Here is a 24,915-nt window from a genome sequence, read left to right as displayed (position 1 = left end):
CTGAGATTCTATCAACAATGGTTGTATCATTAGCAAATTTATAGATGGTATTTGAGCTATGCCTAGCCACAGAGTCATGGGTACAGAGAGAGTAGAGCAGTGGGCTAAGTATGCACCGCTGAGGGGCGCCACTGTTGATCATCAGTGTGGAGGAGATATTATCACCAATCCATACAGATTGTGGTTTTCCGGTTAAGAAGTCGATCTAATTGCAGAGGGAAATATAGAGGCCCAGGTTCTGAAACTTCTCAATCAAGATTGTGAGAATGATAATATTAAATGCTGAGCTATAGTTGATGAACAGCATCCTGACATTGGTGTTTGTATTGTCCAGGGGGTCTAAAGCCATTTGGAGAGCCATTGAAATGGCCTCTACCGTTGACCTATTGTGGTGATGGGCAAATTGCAATGGGTTCAGGTCCTTGCTGAGGCAGGAGTCCAGTCTTGTCATAACCAACCTCTCAAAGCATTTCATCACTGTCGATGTGAGTGCTACTGGGCGACAGTCATTAAGGCAGCTCACATTATTCTTCTTGGGCACTGGGGTAACTGTTGCCTTTTTGAAGCAAGTGAGAACTTCTGTCTGTAGCAGTGTGAGGTTGAAAATATCCTTGATTACTCCGCCAGTTGGTTGGCACAAGTTTTCAGAGCCTTACCATGTACTCCGTTGAGGACTTCTGGCTTGCAAGGGTTCACCCTCTTTGAAGACAGCCTAACATCGGCTTCCAAGTCAGATCACAGGGTCACTGGGTGCAGCAGGGATCTTCACAGCTGCAGTTATAGTCTGTCTTTCAAAGCAGGCATAGAAGGCCCTGCTGCCCCTGGCTCTCCTTGTCTTCCACCTGTCCCACATTCTTTCTGCTCTTTGCTCTTGCCAGATTTACAAACTTGGTCTCTGCTCCATATTGACAAATAAGTCTTATGCACTCTAGGGTGCCCAAGAATTTTGCACAGTACTGTATTTGTCAACATGGAGTGGAGAGTTTGTTTGTAACTTTGCTGAGAGCAAAGGATATATACAGTATGTGCCTTTGTGTAATTTTGCACAGTACTGGAACATTACAGTCTGGAATACTGTGAAGGCAATGACATTTTTCTTTGTTTAAGACAAATTAAGGAGCAAGTTTTGATGATTCAAAATCTCATGATGTAAACATTAAAAATAATCTTCATTCTAAAACGAACAAGAATTTATTTGGAAATGAACGAATTTATTTATTTATTGTTGCTTTTTAAGGAAAGACAATTTTCTCTAAAGTTCAGTAACATTTTTACATTGGAATGGACCATGGTTGCAATTCAATTGAACAAAGTTTGTGATATGCTGACAAGATCATTTTGCAATTTTGTTTTCCTTTAAATTACAGTTAAGTTAACGAGATCAGATTTTGTGCTTTATGCAAGGGATAAAGCTTACGGCTGGAGACCAGTGTGCCATGATGACTGGAACGAGGATGGCGCAAAGCAAGTCTGTAAGACGATGGGATACCACAGGTAATGCTGGATAAATAAAATTGGACATTTCCAGTGCATTCTCTTAAACATAATTATTTACCAGGTTGTGACCTTTCACACTTTAACCTGCTAAATTCTACTGAAGTCCTCGAATAGAATACATTTCAGTGGCTGAAGCCACTTGACTGAATGTGTGGAGTTAACAAGCAACAGTTAGCAGTCCCATTGAGAGTAGACGTAGGATGATTGTATAGAATCCGAAATGACAGACATGGATGTTGTTTCATTGTATTTTCGTCATTGTGTATCTACATATCTGTCGCCCATGGGGTATGACAATATGGTGGTTAAGTTCCTGGGCTGGTGTCTAATGGCCCAGTTTATTGTGTGGGTACTCTACTTTCTGACGAATTGGAAGAGAGTGTGATTCTGCCCACCAGTACTCTCAACCATCTACTGATGCACGGCTGAGAGGGTCCTACCAAGTGGCATGGCTGTGTGGCACAGAAACTGCACTGCAGCAGGCAGGAGGGTTTCACAATGGGTAGGTAAGACTGCCCAAAGCCTCACCAGCACCTCCATACCCACCATCAAGGGCATCCGGCTTATACAGAAAGGCGCCAGAGAGACCAGTAAATTATGAAGAATCCCTGCCGCCCTATTCATGGACAGTGTATAAGGTGATGAGAGGCATTGATCGTGTGGAAAGTCAGAGGCTTTTCCCCAGGACAGAAATAGCTATCATGAGACGGCATAGTTTTAAGGTGCTTGGAAGTAGGTACAGAGGAGATGTCAGGGGTAAGTTTTTTTTACACAGAGAGTGGTGAGTGCGTGGAATGGGCTGCTGGTGATGGAGGTGGATATGATAGGGTCTTTTAAGAGATTCCTGGATAGGTACATGGAGCTTAGAAAAATAGAGGGCTATGGGTAACCCTAGGTAATTTCTAAAGTAAGTACATGTTCGGCACAGCGTTGTGGGCTAAAGGGCTTGTATTGTGCTGTAGGTTTTCTGTTTCTATGACTGTCCCTAGACTGTGTGCCCATTTCCTGTCAGGGGAGAGGCTATACAGATCCATGCCAGGACCACCAGACTCAAAAACAGCTGCTTCTCTCCAAGCTGTCAGGCTGATCAACTCCTCCAGCCATTAACCCATCCCATCACCACTACTTTGCCATTTCCTGTCAGTCACCTTGTGTACAGACAGTCCCGTACCCAGTGTCACTTTATTTATTTACACACTCTATGTATATAAACTCATTTTATATATTTATATTCATTGTGTTTTTGTGTTAGTTATCTTATTGTGCATTTTTTTATGTAGTATCAGATCCACAGTAACAATCATTTTATTCTCCTTTACACTTGTGTACTGAAGAGCAATAATAACCAATCCTGAATTATCAGTTCAAGTTGTACTTGAGACAACTGGGGACTTGCTTCTGGGAGTTAGATATTTTTAAAATTAAAAGCAAACATAATTAATGGTGGAATGTAATTAAAATCAATGTGGTTCATTGAGGTCATTGGATAGTGAGGACTGCTGACAACATCATTGCTCCATCCAGGACACGTATCAGAAGCCCTGCATATGCAGAGCCGCCAACATTGTCAAAGACCCCTCCCATCCTCCCCACAGTCTCTTCAACCTCCCATCAGTACAGAGAAGGTTTACAAGAATGTTGCCAGGACTTGAGAAACTGAGTTACAGAGAAAGGTTGAATAGGTTAGGACTTTATTCCCTGGAGCGTAGAAGAATGAGGGTGATTTGATAGAGGTGTATAAAATAATGATGGGTATAGATAGAGTGAATGCAAGCAGGCTTTTTCCACTGAGGCCAGGGGAAGAAAAAAAACCAGAGGACATAGGTTAAGGGTGAAAGGGGAAAAGTTTAAAGGGAACATTAGTGGTGGGAGTGTGGAATGAGCTGCCAGATGAAGTGATAAATGCAGGCTCTCTTTTAACATTTAAGAAAAACTTGGACAGGTACATGGATGAGAGGTGTATGGAGGGATATGGTCCAGGTGCAGGTCAGTGGGACTAGGCAGAAAAATGGTTCAGCACAGCCAAGAAGGGCCAAAAGGCCTGTTTCTGTGCTGTAATGTTCTCACCTAGTGATACTGGACCCACACAGTTTTGAATACCTCGTAGCTGCTGTGAGGGAAACAGTAATCTGCTCAGAGGGTATTTAGGGATTGAAAGTAATTGTTGGTTCTTGTCACTGGAGTCCACTTCCTGTGAATGAATATATGTCATATCAGAACATTTAACTACCTGTTGCCTGGGAATATTGTTGGAGCAGAACAGAGGAAATCTTAAGTCTGCCTCAAGTTGAACATATGTAAGTGAAATGCATTAATCATAATTAATCTTGCATTCAGAATGTTAAACCACTTAATTAGTTAAGCAGCGGACTGGAGTGATGTTAAATGGTTGTTCATGGATTAGGCTTCAAACTTTCTAATGTTCAATGGCAATCCCAGGTTATCGACTTAAAAACTCCTAATATTATGACATGGTTTTTCAAGGATCGTCCTTAAATCTCAATAAATATTTGTTTGTGGTTTACTATGTGACCATAAGGCATATGAGCAGAAATGGTTCATTCCGTCTGTTGAGTCTGCTCCACCATTCCATCATGACTAATTTATCATCCCTCTCAATCCCACTCTTCTGCCTCCTCTCTGTAACCTTTGAGGCCCAGACTAATCAAGAATCTATCAACCTCCACTTTAAATATACCCAATAACTTGACCTCCACAACCATCTGTGGCAATGAATTCCACAGATTCACTACCCTCTGGCTAAAGAAATTCCTCCGACGTCTATTCTAAAGAAAAGTTCTTGAACCAGAGGGGGTAACTTCACCCACCCCATCACTGAACTTTTCCCACAACTCATGGACTCACTTTCAAGGACTCTTTAGCTCACGTTCTCTATTTATTGCTTATGTATATATGTATTTATTGTTATTATTGTTATTTTCTTTTGTAATTGCACAGGTTGTTGTCTTTTGCACATTGATTATACGTGTATCCTGTTGGGTGCGGTCTTTCACTGATCTATTGTGTTTCTTGGATTTCCTGAGTCTGCCGCATGAAAATGAATCTCAGGGTCGTATATGGCGACATATACGTACATGGATGATGAACTTGCTTTGAAATGGGCTACCTTCGATGGGAATCTTGGTCAGCAGGGATCAGTTGGGCCAAAGGGCCTACCTCCAGGCTGACTCTCTATGACAGATTTTGGATAAGAGTGTCCATCTGCTATTTTGCTGTAGTTGTTACTCCCTAAAGAGTCTATCAGGATAGAAAGCTATCTGTATATGAAAAGCCAATCAGGCATTTGCCCTTTTATTATAATTATCCTGGACAATTTCAAGGCACTAATTCCTGGGCAAAATCTATTACCACCCCAGCTGGATTTCACATTAGGTGCCTGTGCAGTAAGTATCTTCCCTGTACACCCATGCTCATTTTTGTCTTTCCGTCTGTTCCACAGAAATTACTCTAACTATGGATCAGTCTCGATGAGCTCCATAAAAACCTCAGAATTCTTGACTCTGAATAACAGCATAAAAATGCGAAACATCTACAGTAAACTAATCATTAGGTCAGTTATTGTGGCCTATTCTCCCCCCCCCCCCCCCCCCCCCCCGTTTCACTGTGTCGGGACACTGCATTGGTTGCTTTCTGATCAAATATTTAATATCCTGCTCAAAAGTATGTTTCTCATTTGCAGCAAAAGCTGTCAGTCTGGACTGGTGGTCACTATACGTTGCATAGGTAGGCAATGTACCTGGTTTATTATTGTTTATTATATAAATTTATTGATTTAGTATTATGAATTATGAATCTTTAACCTGTTCTTGAATGTTTCACAAAGGAAGATAAATGTTCTTGCTGAATATTCTCAGAGTTCAAGGCCTGTGTCAGTTTCAATTTCTTACCTGAGCAGACCCTGCATAAAAGAAGTCACCCTTCACTACTTCCATTGGCTCTGTTGAGGTTCCAACACCTTCCCCTTCTCTCCCCTTCCAGCATTCTGATCAGGCTGTTACCTTCACAACATCCAGGACTGCTGCTTCCATTGACATCTCCCCTTCTCACGCCGCTTTCTCATGTGACCGCAGGAGATGCACAATGGCTGACCTTTAGCTCTTCCCTTCCCAACATCAGGAATCCAAACAAGACTTTCCAAATGAAGGAGGAATTCACTTGCGCTTTATCCAATCTAGAGTATAACACTCGTGATCTCCTCTACACTGGGGAAACCAAATACACACTACATAACCATTTTGCAGTGCTCGTCTGTTCAGTCCAGAGGTGCAATCCCTGAGCTTCCAGTTGCCTGATCTTCAAAATGTGATGCCTCATAAAGGCGGTATCTATCGTTAAGAACCACAACCACCCAGGACGTGTCCTCTCATCAGGGAGAAGGTATAGGAGTCTGAAGATGCACACTTAACATTTTACAAACAGCTTCTCCTCTGCCATCAGATTTCTGACAGACAATGAACCAACCTATGAACACTACCTCACTTAATTTTTTTGCTTTCTTTTTGCATTACTTATTGAATTTAACTTTTTCTACACATTTCTTATTTAGATTCTTTAATGAATTGAGCTGTGCTGCTTGGGTGAAGTGGGTGGAGGCACGTCAACCAAAGGAGTGTAAGGCATTCCTGCCTTCCGCTAGCCTGCAGGTTATCCTTGGGCAAGGTGTAGCAACTGCTTAGGCCCCTGATCAGTGTCACATGAAGCCATGGGAGCAGGTGGTGGGTGGTTGTATGAGCTGCTGGTGCATATCACAAGTCCAGATTATGCACCCACTGCCACCAGGCAGACAATCTCTGAAGAGTATTGACAAATTCAATACAAAAGTATTGAAGAGTATTGATGAGGGTAGGGCACTGGATATGGTCTACATGGACTTTAGCAAGGCATTTGACAAGGTCCCTCACGAGAGACTCATCCAGAAAGTCATGAGGCATGGTGGAACGTTGGCTGTTTGGATAAAAAATTAGCTTAAAGGAAGAAAGCAGAGGGTAGTTGTGGAAGGAAAGTATTCTGCCTGGAGATCGGTAACTAGTGGAGTGCCGCCAGGATCTGTCCTGGGACCCCTGCTATTTGTGATTTTTATAAATGTCCTGGATGAAGAGGTGGAAGGATGGGTGAGTAAGTTTGCGGATGACACGAAGATTGGAGGAGTTGTGGATGGAGCTGTAGGTTGTCGAAGGTTACAAGAGGATATAGACAGGCTGCAGAGTTGGGCAGAAAAATGGCAGATGGAGATCAATCCGGACAAGTGTGAGGTGATGCATTTTGGAAGGACAAAGCAGAAGACTGAGTACAGGATTAATGGTCAGTTACCTAAGAGTGTGGATGAACAAAGGGACCTTGGGGTTCAAATCCATACACCCCTCAAGGTCGTTGCGCAGGTTGATAGGGTAGTTAAGAAGGCCTATGGGATGCTAGGCTTCATTAATAGGGGGATTGAGTTCAAGAGTAGAGAGGTCATGTTGCAACTCTACAAATCTCTGGTGAGACCGCACTTAGAGTATTGCATTCAATTCTGGTCACCTCATTATAGGAAGGATGTGGAAGCTATGGAGAGGGTGCAGAGGAGATTTACCAGGATGTTACCTGGTTTGAGAACAAGTCACATGAAGCAAGGTTAGCAGAGCTGGGACTTTTCTCTTTGGAGCATAGAAGAATGACAGGGGACTTGAGAGAGGTCTACAAGATTGAGAGGCATAGATAGGGTGGATAGTCAGTACCTGTTTCCCAGGGCACCAATAGCAAACACCAGAGGGTATATGTACAAAATTAAGGGAGGGAAGTTTAGGGGAGACATCAGGGGTAAGTTTTTTTTTACACAGAGGGTTGTGAGTGCCTGGAATGACTTTCCAGGGATGGTGGTGGAGGCTAAAACATTAGGGGTATTTAACAGCCTCTTGGACAGGCACATGGATGAAAGAAAAATAGAGGGTTATGGGTCAGTGAGGGTTTAGTACTTTTTTTTTAAGGATTATATGGGTCGGCACAACATGGTGGGTTGAAGGGTCTGTACTGTGCTGTAGTGTTCTATGGTTCTAAAGGCTTGGGGTCAACTATCTTGTTGTAAAGACACTTCCTAGAAGAAGCTAATGGCAAATCAGTTCTGCAGAAAAATTTGCCAAGAATAATCATGGTCTTGGAACAACCATAATTGCCTACATCATACAGCATGGGACATAACAAATAAACAAACTGAACTGCTGCCATAAAGCAACAAATTTCATGATCTTTACAAGTGATGTTAAACCTGATTCTGATTCCTATTCTGTCACATTAATTCTCTATCCTATTCCAAATGTCACTAATGGCATAAAGTAAACTTGAGGAATGACACCTCACCTTTTTAACATTTGCATGTTGCAAGCTTAATATCAAATTCAACAACTTTAACATGTTGTTTGTTCGTATCAGGACTGGACAGTTGTTGCTAGTCATCCATCTGTTACATTGGTTCAATATTTCTGCTTCTGTCACTGCCCAATTGTTTGGGAATTTGTTGCAGCTGTGATGCACATTTCACAAATTTCACATATCCTTTTTGTTTAGCTTCTATCTCAATAATTCCCATCATTGATCTGTCAACAAAATGATTTCAATAACTATCTCCTGTCAATCTAGCTGTTTCCGCTAACCTTTCTTTGGCTTGATACTAACTTTGCTCTCCTTCCTGGTCTGACAAAGGGATTTCAACCTGAAGATTTAAATCTGTTTCTTCTTCCACAGAGGCTGCCTGACCTCCTGAGTGTTTCCTGCATTTCTGCTTTTACTTCGGATTTCCAGCATCTGCAGTTTTTTGTTGTTTTGCAAAAATTAGCAAGTGGCAGAACTCAACAGATTGAACAGCCTGAGATGGTTGCTGTTTCAGATCAAATTCGGCATCAGGGCTGAGAGGATGGAGGGAAATTAACCAGTATATAGAAGCAAGAGAGAGGGGTTAGACATGCTGATAGGTGGTGGGTAAGACCAGACTGGTAAGGGGTTTGATAGGCAGATGGGGGGGTCGGGTGGAAGAATGTTGAGACAGAGTTTGGTAGGTGATTGGTGGAAACATTAGAAAAGAAGGGGAAAAAAATAGGGAGGTGGAGGCAGGTGGGAAGGTGACAGGTGATTGGTGGAATCAGATAAGGGCTGAATGACAGGCAGATGGAACTAGGTGGGGTGGGTAATGTCTAGGTAAAGGAATTGTGGGTAGAGCAGGGGAAGAGTGGAAAAGATGAACAAAGAGTATTTGTTCTTTCATTTGGTTTTTGATAGGAGCCACATTAGTTTAGTTAACACAATGAAGGCATGTAAGATAGAGCAGATTGAACAGAGGAGAAATAACCATGTTTTTGAGGTTTGTGGGCACTGGAGAGATTCGTGCTGGGCTCTAGCTGTCACAATTAATGGTTTGAATGAGGCCTTCAAACATAATTAACCCAAATTGGGTAGGAAGCAGTGTGGAGCAGAGAGTGAAGGTCGTAAGTATAAACTGGAAGGGCTTGGTAGTCTGAGAGACCCAAGTGTTCTTGGTCGCAGAATTTAATATGTACAAGCAAGGTATTAAACGAGCTGTCTTTGCTGTCAGGAAATCATTCATTGAGAGGAATTGCATGGCAAATGCTGGTGACGTTAACGATGATTCTGAATCTGTCTGCAAGAATAAAAATGTTTGACTGCAATTATATAGAAACCTGTTGAGGCTGCATCTGGAAAATTGTGCACAGGCCAGGAGATTTTGCCCAAAGAAGGGGATACTTGCAAATGAAGGAGTCAAGTGTAGGCTCATCAGGTTAACATGTGGAATGAAGTTGGGGGAATGGGGTAGATTTTGTTTCATGAGGAGCGATTAAGCAAACTGGTCAGATATCTTAGCAAAATGAGAGGTGATCTCATAAAAATATACAACATTTTTAGTATTAGGCTGTGTAGAACTTAATGGCCACTCTCCTAAAATTCAGGATAGAGATGAGAAGAGATTCCCTCCTTGACTTTGTGGAATTCTCTACCCAAGAAGACCGTGGAAACTCAGTTCAGAGCTTGATAGGTTTTTAGAGATTAAAGGAATCGATGGATATGAGATTAGTGTAGGAAAATGGTGCTGATTTACTTCATCCAAGTATGAGGGCCCAATGCCTGCTCCTAGTTCCATTTCTTAGCCATTAGTCTACACGCTTACATGAAAAGTTGTGCAACATTCTTAAAGAATAAATGAAAATGTAGTTTGACATTTTCTACTAGGATTGTGAAAATGTGATTTACCACCCCCCCCAACACACACACACACACACACACACACACACACACACACACACACACACACACACACACACACACACACACACACACACACACACACACACACACACACACACACACACACACACACACACACACACACACACACACTTCTTCCAAGTAAGAATTTAGTGTTTTTTGACTGCAGATGAGGAAGTTGAAAGCATACCAATTTTCACTGGCGAATAGAAGAATGAGGTGACCTAAATACATCATTTAAGGTTGTAGGGAGTATTATCAAGTTAAGTGCTTGAGGGTGTTTGGAATTGGTCTATTATTGTCATATACTGAGGTACAGTGGAAAACTTGTCTCTTATACTGTTTACACAGAACAATACATTACACTATGCACTGAGGTAGTACAAGGTAAAGGAATAACAGTGTAGATTAAAGTGTAACAGCTACAGAGAAAGTTCATTTCAGGTAAAATATAAGGTGCAAGGTTATACTAAGGTCGATTGTGAGTTTAAGAGTCCATCTTATCGTACTAGGAGCAATTCAATAGTTTTATTATAGCTGGATAAGAGATGTCTTTGAGCCTGGCGGTTCATGCTTTTGTATCTTCTGCCTGATGGGAGGGGGAAGAGGAGAAAATGACCAGGATGGGTGTGATCTTTGATTATGCAGGCTGATTTACTGAGGCAGCAAGGAGTATATGCAGAGTCTACAGAGGGGAGGCTGTTTTCTGTGATGTGCTGAGCTGTACCCGCAACTCAGCAGTTCTTTGCAGTTGTAGGCAAAATAATAGCCATACCAAACTGTGATGGCTCTGAATAGGATGCCTTCAAAGGTGTGGCAATCAGAATTGAAGAGGTTTGGTGGCAGCAGCCCACACTACTTTAGCCTTCTGAGGAAGTAGAGGTGCTAGCAAGTTTTTTAGCTATGGATTAGGACAAACTATTAGTAGGGTTGACTTATAAGGACTTGAAGCTCTCAACCCTCTTGATTAGCACTGCTGACGTAGACACCTTTGCTGCAGTCAGTGGCCAGCTCTTTTTAATAGCTGACATTGAGGGAATTGTTTTTGTCATGACACCACATCACTAAGCTTTCTTTCTTCTTCATGTATTGCAACTCATCATTATTTGACTGTGTTCCTCTATGGTGCTTTCATTTGTAAGCTACCATAGAGTTAGAGTAGCTTCTGGCCACACAGTTATAAGCGTACAGAGGTAGTGTAGAAAGCTGAGGACACAGTTTCAAGGGGCACCAATATTGAAGATAATCATGGTATTAATAGGTGATCATGAGAATAATAGGTGTTTCTGCCTATTCTTACTGATTGCAGTCTGTTGGTTGGACGTTAAGTATCTAGTTGCAAAGGGAGGTATTAAGGCCCAAGTGCTGGATTTTGGTGGTCCTTCATACATAGTCTAACATACTATAGGTGTCTTCACTGCACAGATATTCCACAGATAAATGAAGAGCCAGGGAGATGATCTGTTTTGACAGGAGGCAAATTGCCATGGGTCGAACATGTCTGGAAGGCTGGAGTTAATGCACGCCATGACTAACTTCTGGAATCACTTCATGATGAGGTGGATTTCAAAGCCATTGGGTAATAGTCTTAAAGGCAGATTGAAGCGGGGCGTCATAGAGTCCCTGTGGCACTCCACTAGTCATGTGCCTCTAGTCAGAGGCAACCATCAACTACGTTCTGTGACCTCTCCCTCAAAGCTAATGTCTAATCCAATTTATTACCTCATCTTGAATGCCAAGCAACTGAACCTTCTTAGCCAACAGTCCAAACGGGACTTCGTCAATGAACTTGTTAAAGTCCATGTAGACAACACCCACTACCTTGCCTTCATCAACTGTCCGGTAACTTCCTCAAAAAACTCTAAGCTTCATTAGATATGAACTACCACACGTGAAGCTTTGCTCACCATCCCTAAACACGTCCCTGTCTATTCAAATACTCATCTCCGGTCCCTTAGAATATCTTCCAATAACCTTCCCACTACTGATGTCAGGCTTGTTGGCCTATAATTTCCTAGTTTATTTTTAAAGCCTTTCTCAAACAGTGGAACAACATTATCTATCCTCCAATCCAATGCTACCTCACCTGTCTCTATGGATGATCTAAATACCTCTGCTAATTTCTGCTCTTGCCTCCAAGAGTCTGAGAGGACACCTTGAAGGGCCCTTGGGATTTGTTCACTTTAATTTGTGTCAAGACACCAAGCACCTCCTCTTCTGTAGTCTATATAGGGTATATGAAGCTGATGCTACTTTGCCTCACTTCTATAGACTCTGCGTCCACTTCCTGGGTAAACAGAGATGCTAAAAAGTCCACTTAAGTTCTCCCCCATCTATTTTGGCTCCACACATGGATTACCATTCCGATCTTCCAGAGGACAAATTTTGTCCCTTGCAATCCTTTTGCTCTCAACATATCTGTAGAATCCCTTGGGATTCTCCTTCACCTTGTCTGCTAGTTAACATCATTTTACCCCTTTTGATTTCTTAAGTGTTTTTTTTTACATAGCCCATAAGCACCCATTTGTCATACATGCCTATACCTGAAATGCAGCCTTTTCTCCTTGACACTCTTGAAAACTAAGGTTCCCTGCAGCTCCTATCTTTACCTTTCATTCTGACAGGCACATACAAGCTTTGTACTCTCAAAATTTCACTTTTGAAGAACTCCCACTTACCAAGTACACCTCTGCCAGAAAATGGCCTCTTCCAGACCATTTCTGATACCATCAAAACTGGCCTTTTACCAATTTAGAATCTTTTTCAATATTTACTTTGAAACTATAATGGAATTATGATCACTAAATGCAAGGTGTTCCACAGCACAGACTTCTGTCACCTGCCCTGTCTCATTCCCTAATAGCAGATCCTGTATCGAACACTGTCTCATTGGGACTTCTATTAAAGGAACTTTCCTGAACACATTTGACAATCTCTAACACATCTTGTCTTTTTGCAGTATGGGAGTTCTTCTTACTAACAAGATGAAATACTATGGCTTTGCAGGAAAGATATTGGCATGGAGAGCAGAATGGCTGACAGGCAGGAGGCAGCAAGTGGGAATAAAAGGGGCCTTTTCTGGATGGCTGCTGGTGATTTGTGGTATTGCTGAGAGGACAGTACTGGGACCATTAATTTTCACGTTGTTTGTCAATGATTTAGATGGCAGAATTGATGGTTTTGTGGCAAGGTTTGTGGATGATACAAAGATATGTGGAGGGGTAGGTAGTACTGAGGAAGCAATGTGATTGCAGCAAGACGGACAAATTAGAAAAATGAGCAAAAAAAGGCAGATGGAATACAGTGTTGGGAAATGTATGATAATGCATTTTGGTAAAAAGACTATTATCTAGATGGGGAGAAATTTCGAACATCAGAGGTGCAGAGGGTCTTTAGAGTCCTCATGCAAGACTCTCAGAAAGTTAATTTGCAGGTTGAGTCTGGTGTAAAGAAGGCAAACAGAGTGTTGGCATTTATTTCATGGTGAATAGAACTTAAAAGGGAGGAGATAATGCTGAGCCTTTATAAGGCGTTAGTCAGGCCGCACTTGAGTATTGTCAACACTTTGGGCCCGTTATCTCAAAGGATGTGTTGTCATTGGAGAGAGTCCAGAGGAGGTTCAAGAGGATGATTCTGGGAATGAAGGGGTTAACTTATGAGGAGTGTTTGACAGCTTTGGGCCTGAACTCACTGGAATATAGAAGAATGGGGGAGGGTATGAGGGACTCATTGAAACCTACCAAATGTTGAAAGGACTAGATAGGGTGGATGTGGAGAAGATCTTTCCTGCGGTGGGGATATCTAGGCTCAGTCTCATACTGAGGGGTGACCCTTTAGAACACAAGTAAGGAGGAATTTTTTTTAGCCAGAGAATAGTAAATCTGTGGAATGCTCTGCCACAGATAGTGGTTGAGGCCAAGTCCATGTGTCTGCTTAAGGCAAAAGTTGATTGTTTCCTGATCAGGCAGGGAATCAAAGGATATGGTGAGAAGGCAGGTGTATGGGGTTGAATGGGATCTGGGATCAGTTCTGATGGAATGGCAGAGCAGACTCAATGGCAATGGGCTAACTGGCCCAATTCTGCTCCTGTGTCTTATGGCCTTAATACGTGTGAAGTTAAAATCACCTACTATCACAAGCTTATGTTTCCTGCAACAGTCTGAGATCTCTCTACAAATTTGTTCCTCTAAATCCCTCGTACTGCTGTGTGGTCAAATGTAGCCCAATTAATGTGGTCATCTTTCGTATTCCTCAGTTCCACCCATAACGTCTTACCCGATGAGTTCTCCAGTCTGTCCTAACTGAGCACTGCTGTGACATTTTCCCTGACTTGTAATGCCTCCTCTCCTTTAATCCCTTCCACTTTTTGGTTTAAAACTAAGGAATCCTGCAAGATTAAGCTGCCAGTCCTGCCTCTCCTGCAACCAAGCCTCATGAATGGCTACGATATCATTATTCCATGTGCTGATCCATGCCCTGAGCTCAGCTGCCTTTCCTACAATACTACTTGCATTGAAATCTGTGCAGCTCAGGACACAGTCACACCATACTCAACCTTTTGATTCCTGGCTTTGTTTAAGATCTTACCAGCAACTGTCTCCACAGGTTAAAAATTCCTTTCATAGAAGTGGACAAGGAACAACATCAGCCCTTACATTATTGAATGACAACAGACTGAGATTGTTGTGACCTCTGGTTAAAGAGTTTGGAACTAGAAGAACAAGACTTTATTTACTTGGGACTAGGATAGGGGGAAATCTCTTTACAAGAAATTTTGTAACTAAGAAGTTGGTGGATGCACAGTCATTGATGATATTGAAGTACTGGGTGATGGGCCTTTTAATTTGAGGGAAATTAGAGAATATGGGGATTAGACAGAAGTGGAGGGGGTACAGCATTAGTCATGACATTATTGAATGTTATCAACAGGTTGGAAGACTCTTGTGACCCATTGCTAGTCCTACTTTCTCTGCATTTATTTTAAATGGTGATTATTTTGTTCACTATTTAAGGACAGCTTTGAGATAATCTTAAACGACAGAACTCCTTATTTAAAGATCTCTGCAAAAACCATTTCCTAGCACGTGTGGACTAAGTGCTGCATTCCTTCATCTCCTAATGCAGAATGTGGAACCCGCAAGTCCTTCACAAACACTTCAGGACGAATAATAGGAGGGACACCAGCTGCTCGCAGGGAATTCCCATGGCAGGTCTCCCTTCAAGTGAAAAACAGGCACATCTGTGGAGGCTCCATTGTCACATCCTACTGGATAGTTACAGCAGCACACTGTGGGGAAAGGCAAGTTCACCAAGTCACTGTCGCTCGTAAATGTATTTGCTTTACAAGTTATGTAAATGTGCTAACTTTAATATTATGATTGATACAGGAGTTTAAAGTTACTGGATGTTCTATTTGAGCGTGGGCAGGACAATAATGTAATGGTTAGTGTAACACTATTTCTGCACCAGTGATCCTGGTTCAGTTCTGCCACTGTCTGTAAGGTGTTTGTATGTTCTCCCCATGACCATCTGGCTTTCCTCCGGATGCTCCACTTTCCTCCCACATTCCAGACACTACAGTTAGTAGGGTATTTGGTCACAGGGTATAATTCAGCAGCACTAGCTACTTGGGCCAGAAGAGCCTGTTACTTTGATGCCTCTAAACTAAAATAAATGCAGAATATGTCACAGTATACTGTCCTGAGATACATTTTCTTGCAGGCACTCACAGCAAATACAAAGGCTCAATGAGAAAGCTACACAAATAAAGATGGACAAACAAGTATGCAAAATAAATAAATAGCATTGATACATGAGTTGCAGAGACCTTGAAAATGAATCCAAAGGTTGAGCAATCAGTTTAATGTTGAGGTGAATGAAGTTATCCATGTTGGTTCAGGAGTCAGATGATTGGAGGATTTGACTGTTCCAGGACCTAGTGATGTGGGATCTCAGACTTCTGTACCTCTTGCCCGTAGAGATATAGAGGATACGGATCATGTGCAGGTTGAAGAGATTTAGTTTAATCTAGCACCATGTTCAGCACAGGCAAAAAACATTGAGAATATCAATAGTAGAGCTCTTGAAAATGAATCCATAGGTTGTGCAATCAGTTCATGAGGTGAGTGAAGTTATCCATGTTTGTGTTGGGGCCTAATGGTTAAGGGCAATAACTGCTCCTGAACTTGGTGGTGTGGGACCTAAGGTTTTTGTACATCCTTCCCGATAGCAACAGTGAGAATTGAACATGGCCTGGATGCTGGATGCCACTTTCTTGCAGAGGTACTCTTTGTAGATGTGCTCAGTGATGGGGAGGGCTTTTCCTGTGATGGAATGGGCTGTATCATAACCTTTTGTAGGTTTATCCATTCATGAGCATTGGTGTTTCCACACCAGGCTGTGATGCCACCATGCAGGATACTCCGATACCTATAGAAGTTTGTCAGTGTTAGATGACATGCCTAATCTGAGCAAACCTCCTTAAAAAGTAGAAACACTGTCATACTTTCATTGTAATGGCATGAATACTGGGCCTATGACAGATCTTCTGAAATGATAACACCAAGGAATTTAATTAATGAGGTTTCTTCCTCTGGTAGTCGATAATCAGCTCTTTAGTTTTGCTGACATTCAATGAAAAGTTGTCGTTAAGGTGCCGTTCAACAAGATTTTCGATCTCCTTCCTATATTTCCAAGATGGCGGCGCGACACAGCTTGCAGCGGCCAGTCCAGAGCTGATTATCTGTTATTTGTGAAGTGGGGTGCTGTGCGCAATCATAACCTATTGAAAACTGACGTGGGAGCACGGAGGAACATCGGGAAGTCTCCAGGTAGACCTTCTTCATTGCTGCTGCTGCTGTGAGGTCCGGGTCTCTGCTGGGAAGAACAGGCCCCCAGTTCTCGGGGTCGCATTGCCGGTGGCTGTTGGCGGGGCCATCTTAATACGCTCGGCAGAGGATGGTGCTCGGAGAAGCTGTGCCGGAGGGGATGGTCGTCGGCTCAGAGGTTCGACGGACTAGAATTCCGCTGTGGTCAGGTCGCTTTCGTTGTGTGCTGCGACTGCAAGGCTGAGTCGGGCGGCGCCGTGGAATCCATTGCGGGGGTATTCCTTTCTGCCGCCGGTGTGAGATGCCGAGTCTGTCGGGACCCTGGGGACTTGTGGAAATTGTGTGGTGATTTCTTTAACATAGTCTTTTTTTAATCAATCATGCTATTGTTTGCACTGTTGTAACTATGTGGTTTTGTGCAGGTCTTGTAGCTTTAGTTTTTGGTCTTGTTTTGTCTGGTGGATTTGGAGCTCCTTCCGGGGAACGCGCTAGACGGTAGCACGATATTAATACTCAGCAGCCTCTTCGGACTCTGGATTGGGGATTGCCAAACGTTATGTGGATTTTCTGGTGTAGTCTGTTTTGTCATTTGCTTTTATGATATCATTCTGGAGGAATGTTGTCTCATTTTTTAACTGCATTGCATTTGTGGTTTCTAAATGACAATAAACTGAATCTGAATATGCTGATTCATCACCACCCTTGATCGGCCAACAACAGTGGTGTCATTAGCAAACTTGAATATGGCATTGGAGCTGTGCTTAGCTACACAGTCATAGGAGCAGAGCAGAGAGCTAAGCACTCAGCCCTGAAGTGCACCTGTGCTGATGGAAGAGATGTTTTTGCCAATCCTCACTGACGGGTCTGCAAGTGAGGAAATCCAGGATTCAGTTTCAATGAAGTATTGAAGCCTAGTTCTTGGAGCTTATTGATTAGTTTCACAGGTAACATTATGATCATAAGAACATGTGTTTGGTTATTGCTGATTAACATTATATTAGGGATCCTGACATGGGCTGTACAGTGACACACCTAGAGCCAGTGCCCCACAGCACCAGGGACACGAGTCCAATCCTGGCCTTGGGGAAGGAGTCTGCTTGCTCTCCCAGTGATCTTGTGGCTCTCCTCCTGATTGTTTGTTTCTCTTCCACAATCCAAGGATGTGGGTTGGGGGGCTAATTGGCCACTAAATCGTCACTATTGTGTAGGAATCTGAGGAGAATGGATGAGAATGTGGGGATATTAAAGAAATGGGACTGATACAGTATTAGTACAAATGGGTGGGAAGACCTGTTTCTGCCTTGTATCTCTAATTTTGACTCTATGAACTGTTATATTACAATGAAGATTTGTCTGTAAAACGTTATTGCTGAAGGAAACAATATAAATGTATGTTACCTTCTACATTTCTTTGTTAATACTGCTCTATTTCAAGCACTGTTGGTGTTTAGTGGTAATAAGTTAATAAGGGAAGTTATGGTAGGGTACAGGAACCATGGTGTACAAAAGCTGTAGTAAATCTAGTCAAGAAGAAAAAAGCTTACAAAAGGTTCAGAGATCTGTTAGAGATCTAGAAGATTATAAGGCTAACAGGAAGGAGCTTAATCCTCGGCTTTGCCTGTTGCCTGGCGGCCAAGGCCGGGGTCGAAGTGCTCGGCAGAGATGGTGCTTGGTGCTCAGTGTCGGAGGACTGGTCGGAGGGTCGAAGTTTTCGGACAGACTCAGAATTGGCTGTGGTCGGGGATCCCAGAGTGCTGTATCGGCAAGCTGAAGCGCTGGAGGTTCTTGGCAGGAAGAATTTTTCTACCTTCTACCGTCTGCGTGAGGTGATAAGCTGTTGGGACTTTGAGACTTTCTTTTAAATCATGCCGTGTGTGGTGAACTACATATACCTGTCTGGACACGCCCCCTGCTGACTGTTCCTGTGGCTCCTCCCACAGACCCCTGTATAAAGGCGATTGAGGCCTGAGCCTGGCCTCTCAGTCTCCAGGATGTAGTATGGTGGTCAACCACTGCTTGTTCCTTCTTCCAGTCAATAAATGCCGATATCCCACCTTTACCTCTCAGAGTGAGTTTTTGATGGTGCATCAATTTTATTGACTGGAAGTTTTAAAACATGGAAACCGTTTTACGTCCAGAAAGATTGGATTTGGACCCCCAAGACCCTGAAGCAGCTCTTGCCTTTGAACTCTGGCTTGCATGCTTCCACTCTTACTTGGAGGAGGTTCGTGCAACTGACCCCATTGTTATGCACAGAATTCTCCTCTCGAGGGTCACCCCAAAAGTTTATTCATTTATCAGGGACCTGCTGACCTACGAAGGGCACAGAATATCGGAACTTTGCGCTACTGGTCATGCCTCAACTGTGCGCACCTGTGCTATTGGGGCTGGACTTCCAGAGCCATCTCGAAAGTGTGACTATGGCATATGACGCCAACCTCCAACGATTTTTCCAAGTGGCCGAAGCCCTGAACCTTACTTATAACAGGGACAAGTGTGTGTTCGGAACCACCCGACTCGCTATCCTTGGGTATGTCGTGGAAAACGGGGTCATTGTCCCTGACCCTGACTGTTGGCGCCCCCTGTTAGAACTCCCTCTTCCCACCACTCTCAAAGCCCTCAGATGGTGCCTGGGTTTTTTTTCCTATTACGCCCAATGGGTCCCCCATTACGCAGACAAGGCCTGCCCCCTGGTCAAGTCTACCACTTTTCCCCTCTCTGCTGACGCCTGCACGGCCTTCAGCTGCATTAAAGGGGACATTGCCAAAGCAACGATGCATGCGGTGGACGAGACCATTCCCTTCCAAGTAGAGAGTGACGCCTCCGATTTCGTGCTTGCTGCTACCCTCAATCAGGAAGGCAGGCCAGTAGCATTCTTCTCTCGTACCCTTCAAGGCCCTGAAATTCGGCACTCCGCGGTGGAGAAAGAAGCCCAGACCATAGTGGAAGCTATTAGGCACTGGAGGCACTATCTCGCCGACAAAAGGTTCACCTTGCTGACCGACCAGCGCTCGGTTGCGTTCATGTTCAGCAACCAACACCGGGCAAAATGAAAAATGATAAAATTTTGCGGTGGAGAATAGAACTCTCCACCTACAACTTTGACATCCTGTACCGGCCTGGCAGACTCAATGAGCCCCCTGATGCCCTATCCCGGGGAACGTGTGCCAGCGCACAGCTTGATCAGCTATACGCCCGCCATGCACATCTTTGCCATCCGGGGGTCACCCAATTTTACTATTTTGTGAAAGCCCGGAACCTGCTGTACTCCCTGGAGGACATCAGGACGATGACCAGGGACTTCCAAATCTGTGCTGAGTGCAAATCGCACTTCTACTGTCCTGAAATGGCGCAACTTGTCAAGGCCACCCGCCCTTTTGAGTGACTGAGTGTTGACTTTAAGGGCCCCCTTCCCTCCACCGACCGCAATGTCTATTTTCTCAATATTATCGACGAGTACTCGCGGTTCCCCTTTGCCATCCCCTGCCCCGACACCACTACCACGTCCATCATAAAAGCCCTGCACCAGCTCTTCACTCTGTTCGGATATCCCTGCTATATCCACAGTGATAGAGGGTCCTCCTTTATGAGTGACGAGCTGCGCTGGTACCTGCTGGCTCGGGGCATTGCTACTAGTCGGACCACGAGTTATAATCCCCGGGGAAATGGACAGGTGGAGAGGGAGAATGCCACAGTGTGGAAGGCCACACTTTTAGTCCTTAAATCAAAAGGGTTGCCGGTCTCTCGATGGCAGGAGGTCCTCCCTGAGGCACTCCACTCTATCCACTCCCTGTTATGTACGTCTACCAATGCCACCCCTCACGAGCGCCTATTCTCTTTTCCCAGGAAGTCTGTCACTGGGACCACCCTACCAGTTCGGCTGACGTCCCCAGGGCCAGTGCTGCTCCGGAAACATCTGAGGAGTAATAAATACTCCCCGCTGGTCGAGAGGGTTCACCTTCTACATGCAAACCCCCAGTATGCCTACGTGGTCTTACCTGATGGGCGGGAGGACATGGTCTCCATCCACAACCTGGCGCCCGCAGGAGCAGCAGACCACTACCCTGAACACTCCCCGGTAACTATGAACCCTGTACCCGAGGTGACACCGTGCACACCGAGCCCTGCACAGACTCCTCATGACACTCATATACCGGGCGTTTCGTACGCGTATATACCAGGCGCTTCGCACACGCATGAGGGATCACTGACGCCTAGTGGGCTGACACCTCTTGCTGGGCTGGAACCAGCACAACCTCCGTCTCTGGTGCAACCACCACCGGCACCTGTGCAATCACAGTCGGTGCTACATAGATCGCAGCGACCGATTCGACCACCTGATAGACTTAACCTTTAAATATACTTGTAAGAAACTTCGCCCCATGGGGATTCTTTTTAAAACAAAGGGTAGGGGGGGGGGGTGAATGTGGTGAACTACATATACCTGTCTGGATACGCCCCCTGCTGACTGCTCCTGTGGCTCCTCCCACAGACCCCTGCATAAAGGCAATTGATATCTGAGCCTCTCTGTCTCCAGGATGCAGTATGGTGGTCAACCACTGCTTGTTCCTTCTTCCGGTCAATAAAAGCCGATATCTCGCCTTTACGTCTCAGAGTGAGTTATTGATGGTGCACCACTGTGGACTGCTCTTTATCAGATTACGGTATTGCTTTGCGCTGTTGAAACTATGTGTTATAATTATGTGGTCTTTGTCAGTTAGTCTTTTATCAATTATGGTATTGTCTGCACTGTTGAAACTATATGTTAACTATAACTATACGTAACTATGTGGTTTTGTGTAGGTCTTGTAGCTTTAGGTTTGTCTGATGGGTTTGTAGTTCCTTTCCGGGGAACGTGCTAAGACAGTAGCGCGATATCGATACGCAGCAGCCTCTCCGGACTCTGGATTGGGGATTACCAAACGTTATGTGGTTTTACTTGTGTTGTCTGTTTTGTGCTTTTTCATGATATCATCCCAGAGAATGTTGTCTCATTTTTAACTGCATCGTATTTGTGGTTTATAAATGACAATAAACTGAATCTGAATTAAGAAGGAAATTGAGAGGCAGAATGGGCCATGAGAAGGCCTTGCTGGGCAGAATTAAGTAAAACCCCAAGGCATTCTACAGGTATGTGAAGAGCAAGAGGATAAGACTTGAAAGAACAGGACCTTTCAAGTGTGACAGTGGGAAAGTGTGTATAAAACCAGAGGAAATAGCAGAGGTACTTAATGAATACTTCAGTATTCACTATGGAAAAGGATCTTGGTGATTGTAGTGATGACTTGCAGCAGACTGAAAAGTTTGAGCATGTAGATATTAAGAAAGAGGATATGCTGGAGTTTTGGAAAGCATCAAGTTGGGTAAGTCACCGGGACTGGATGAGATGTTCCCCAGGCTACTGTAGGAGGTGAGGGAGGAGATTGCTGAGCCTCTGATGATGATCTTTGCATCATCAATGGAGACCAGAGAGGTTCCAGAGGATTGGAGGGTTGCTGATGTTGTTCCGTTATTCAAAAAAGCGAGTAGAGATTGCCCAGGAAATTATAGACCAGTGAATCTTACTTCAGTGGTTGGTAAGTTGATGGAGAAGATCCTGAGAGGCAGAATTTATAAACATTTGGAGAGGTATAATATGATTAGGAATAGTTAGCATGGCTTTATCAAGGGCAGGTCGTGCCTTACGAGCCTGATTGAATTTTTTGAGGATGTGACTAAACACATTAATGAAGGAAGAACAGTAGATATAGTGCATATGGATTTCAGCAAGGCATTTGATAAAGTACCCCATGCAAGGCTTATTGAGAAAGTAAGGAGGCATGGGATCCAAGGGAACATTGCTGTGTGGATCCAGAACAGGCTTGCTCACTTAAGGCAAAGAGTGGTTGTAGACGGATCATTTTCTGCATGGAGGTCAGTGACCAGCGGTGTGCCTCAGGGATCTGTTCTAGCACCCTTAATCTTTGTGATTTTTATAAACTACCTGGATGAGGAAGTGGAGGGATGGGTTAGTATATCTGCTGATGACAAAGGTTGGGGTGTTGCGGACAGTGTGGAGGGCTGTCAGAGGTTGCAGCAGGACATTGATAGAATGCAAAACTGGGCTGAGCAGTGGCAGACGCAGTTCAACCCAGATGAGCGCAAGGTGGTTCATTTTGGTAGGTCAAATGTGATGGCAGAATACAGTGTTGATGGTAAGACTCTCAGCAGTGTGGAGGATCAGAGGGATCTTGGGGTCTGAGTCCATAGGACACTCAAAGCAGCTGTGCAGGTTGACTGCGTGGTTAAGAAGGCATATGGTGCATTGGCCTTTATCAATCATGGAATTGAATTTAGGAGCCGAGAGGTAATGTTGCAGCTATATAGGACCCTGGTCAGACCCCACTTGGAGTACTGTGCTCAGTTCTGGTTGCCTCACTATAGGAAGGATGTGGAAACCATAGAAATGGTGCAGAGGAGATTTACAAGGCTGTTACCTGGATTGGGGAAACATGCCTTATGAAAACAGGTTGAGTGAACTCGGCCTTTTCTCTTTGGAGCGACGGAGAATGAGAGGTGACTGATAGAGGTGTATAAGATGATGAGAGGCATTGATCATGTGGATAGTCAGGGTTGAAATGGCTGCTACAAGAGGGCACGTGTTTATGGTGCTGGGGAGTAGCTACAGAGGAGATGTCAGGGGTAAGTTTTTTACTCAGTGGTGAGTGCCTGGAATGGGCTGCCGGCAACGGTGGTGGAGGCGGATATGATAGGGTCTTTTAAGAGACTTTTGGATAGGTTAATGGAGCTTAGAAAAATAGAGGGCTATGGGTAACCCTAATTTCTAAGGTAGGGACATGTTTGGCACAACTTTTTGGGCCGAAGGGCCTGTATTGTACTGTAGGTTTTCTATGTTTCTAAGTTGAGAGCTCTCAACTGTGATTGGACAGTAGTTTACAACTCCCTGTAAACTTGTGACCTTACATGGACCCACATTACCTTGATAAATCAAAACGAAGGGGCAAAAAAAAGAAGGTTTGGGTTCCATTCAAAACCTGAGCATGTGATCTAGACCTGCACTATAACACAGTAAAGGGAGTGCAGCGCTGCTGGATGTGGCATTGTTTGGATAAGAGGTTAAAACTGTAGCCCTTTTCTTCTCTCAAGTGAGCAAAAAAAAAAATCAGCCGCAGCATTTTACAAGGAGGATCTGAAGAGATCGCATTGCTTCCTGGAGCTCAGCCAGCTTTCATCCTTCAGTCTATGCCTCAAACAGGTTGAAGCACAAAATTGCAGGTGCTGAAAGTCCAAAACAAAGGCAGAACACTGGAAGCACATAGAAGGTCAACCTGCATAGAGAAATGGCTGAGACTTTGAGTCAAGAACAGTTCATTAGAATAAAAAAATGGGAACCAAATCTGTTTACTCTTGCCGAGAGTTCAAAGTAAATTTATTATCAAAGCACATATACTATATGTCACCATATACAACCCTGAGATTCCTTTTCTTGGAGCGTACTCAAGAACTGTAAAAGAATCAATGAAAGACCGCACCCAACAGATCAGACAACCAATGTGTAAAAGATGACAAACTGCGCAAGTACTAAAGAAAAAAAAATCATAGCAAGACATAAAGAACAAACATCCAGAACATGTGATGGAGTACTTGAAAGGGAGTCAATATGTTGTAGGAAAAGTTCAGTATTGGGGTGAGTGAAGTTCTCCCAACAGGTCAAGAGCCTGAACCAGGTGGAGGGAATCCTGAGGTGGAGAGGACATTTAAAAAATCTCTGGGTTTCGGGTCAATATTTTTCGGTCAATAATTATTTGAAAACCAACATTTAAAAATTAGGAGAAAAAAAACAAAAAAAATGTACAGCTTGTTATCTTGATCCCTATTGTTCCATATCTCTAAGAACAAATACTGAGGCACGGTCCTCTCTTGACTAATGACGATAATGTCAGGTGTCTGAAACTCACACTCTGAAATTTCCTCTTAAACTTTTGTCCCAGAACACCCTTGCGCCCACAATGTTGTGCCGACATTTTAATGTACTCCAAGATCAATCTAACCCTTCCCTCCCACATAGCCCTCCATATTTCATTCGTCCATGTGCCTACCTAACAGTCTCTTAAATATCTCTGCCTCCACCACCATCCCAGACAGCGTGTTCCATGCACCTACAACTGTTGTTTAAAAAAACCACCTCTGATATCTTCCCCAGACTTTCCTCCAATCACTTTATAATAAAGGCCCGTATTATTGGGCATTTATATCCTGGGGGAAAATGTGCTGACTGTCCACTCTATCAATGCCTCTTATACAATTCTATCAAATT

At 43.7% G+C, this 24,915-nt stretch overlaps 1 protein-coding gene across 1 annotated transcript in view; it reads left to right on the top strand.

Annotated features, from left to right (window-relative positions):
- Positions 1-24,915, top strand: part of LOC132393469 (transmembrane protease serine 2-like) — a 68,326-nt gene that overhangs the window by 5,773 nt on the left and 37,638 nt on the right. Inside the window, exons 2-4 of the mRNA XM_059968743.1 lie at positions 1,368-1,494; positions 5,198-5,241; positions 14,896-15,070. Of these exons, the coding sequence (XP_059824726.1) occupies positions 1,481-1,494; positions 5,198-5,241; positions 14,896-15,070 (233 nt within the window). The 5' untranslated portion in view covers positions 1,368-1,480. The remainder of the gene's footprint in view (positions 1-1,367; positions 1,495-5,197; positions 5,242-14,895; positions 15,071-24,915) is intronic.

This window comes from Hypanus sabinus, chromosome 4 (assembly GCF_030144855.1).
Source record: "Hypanus sabinus isolate sHypSab1 chromosome 4, sHypSab1.hap1, whole genome shotgun sequence".
NCBI lineage: Eukaryota > Metazoa > Chordata > Chondrichthyes > Myliobatiformes > Dasyatidae > Hypanus > Hypanus sabinus.
This window is presented reverse-complemented; position numbering and strand designations above follow the sequence as displayed.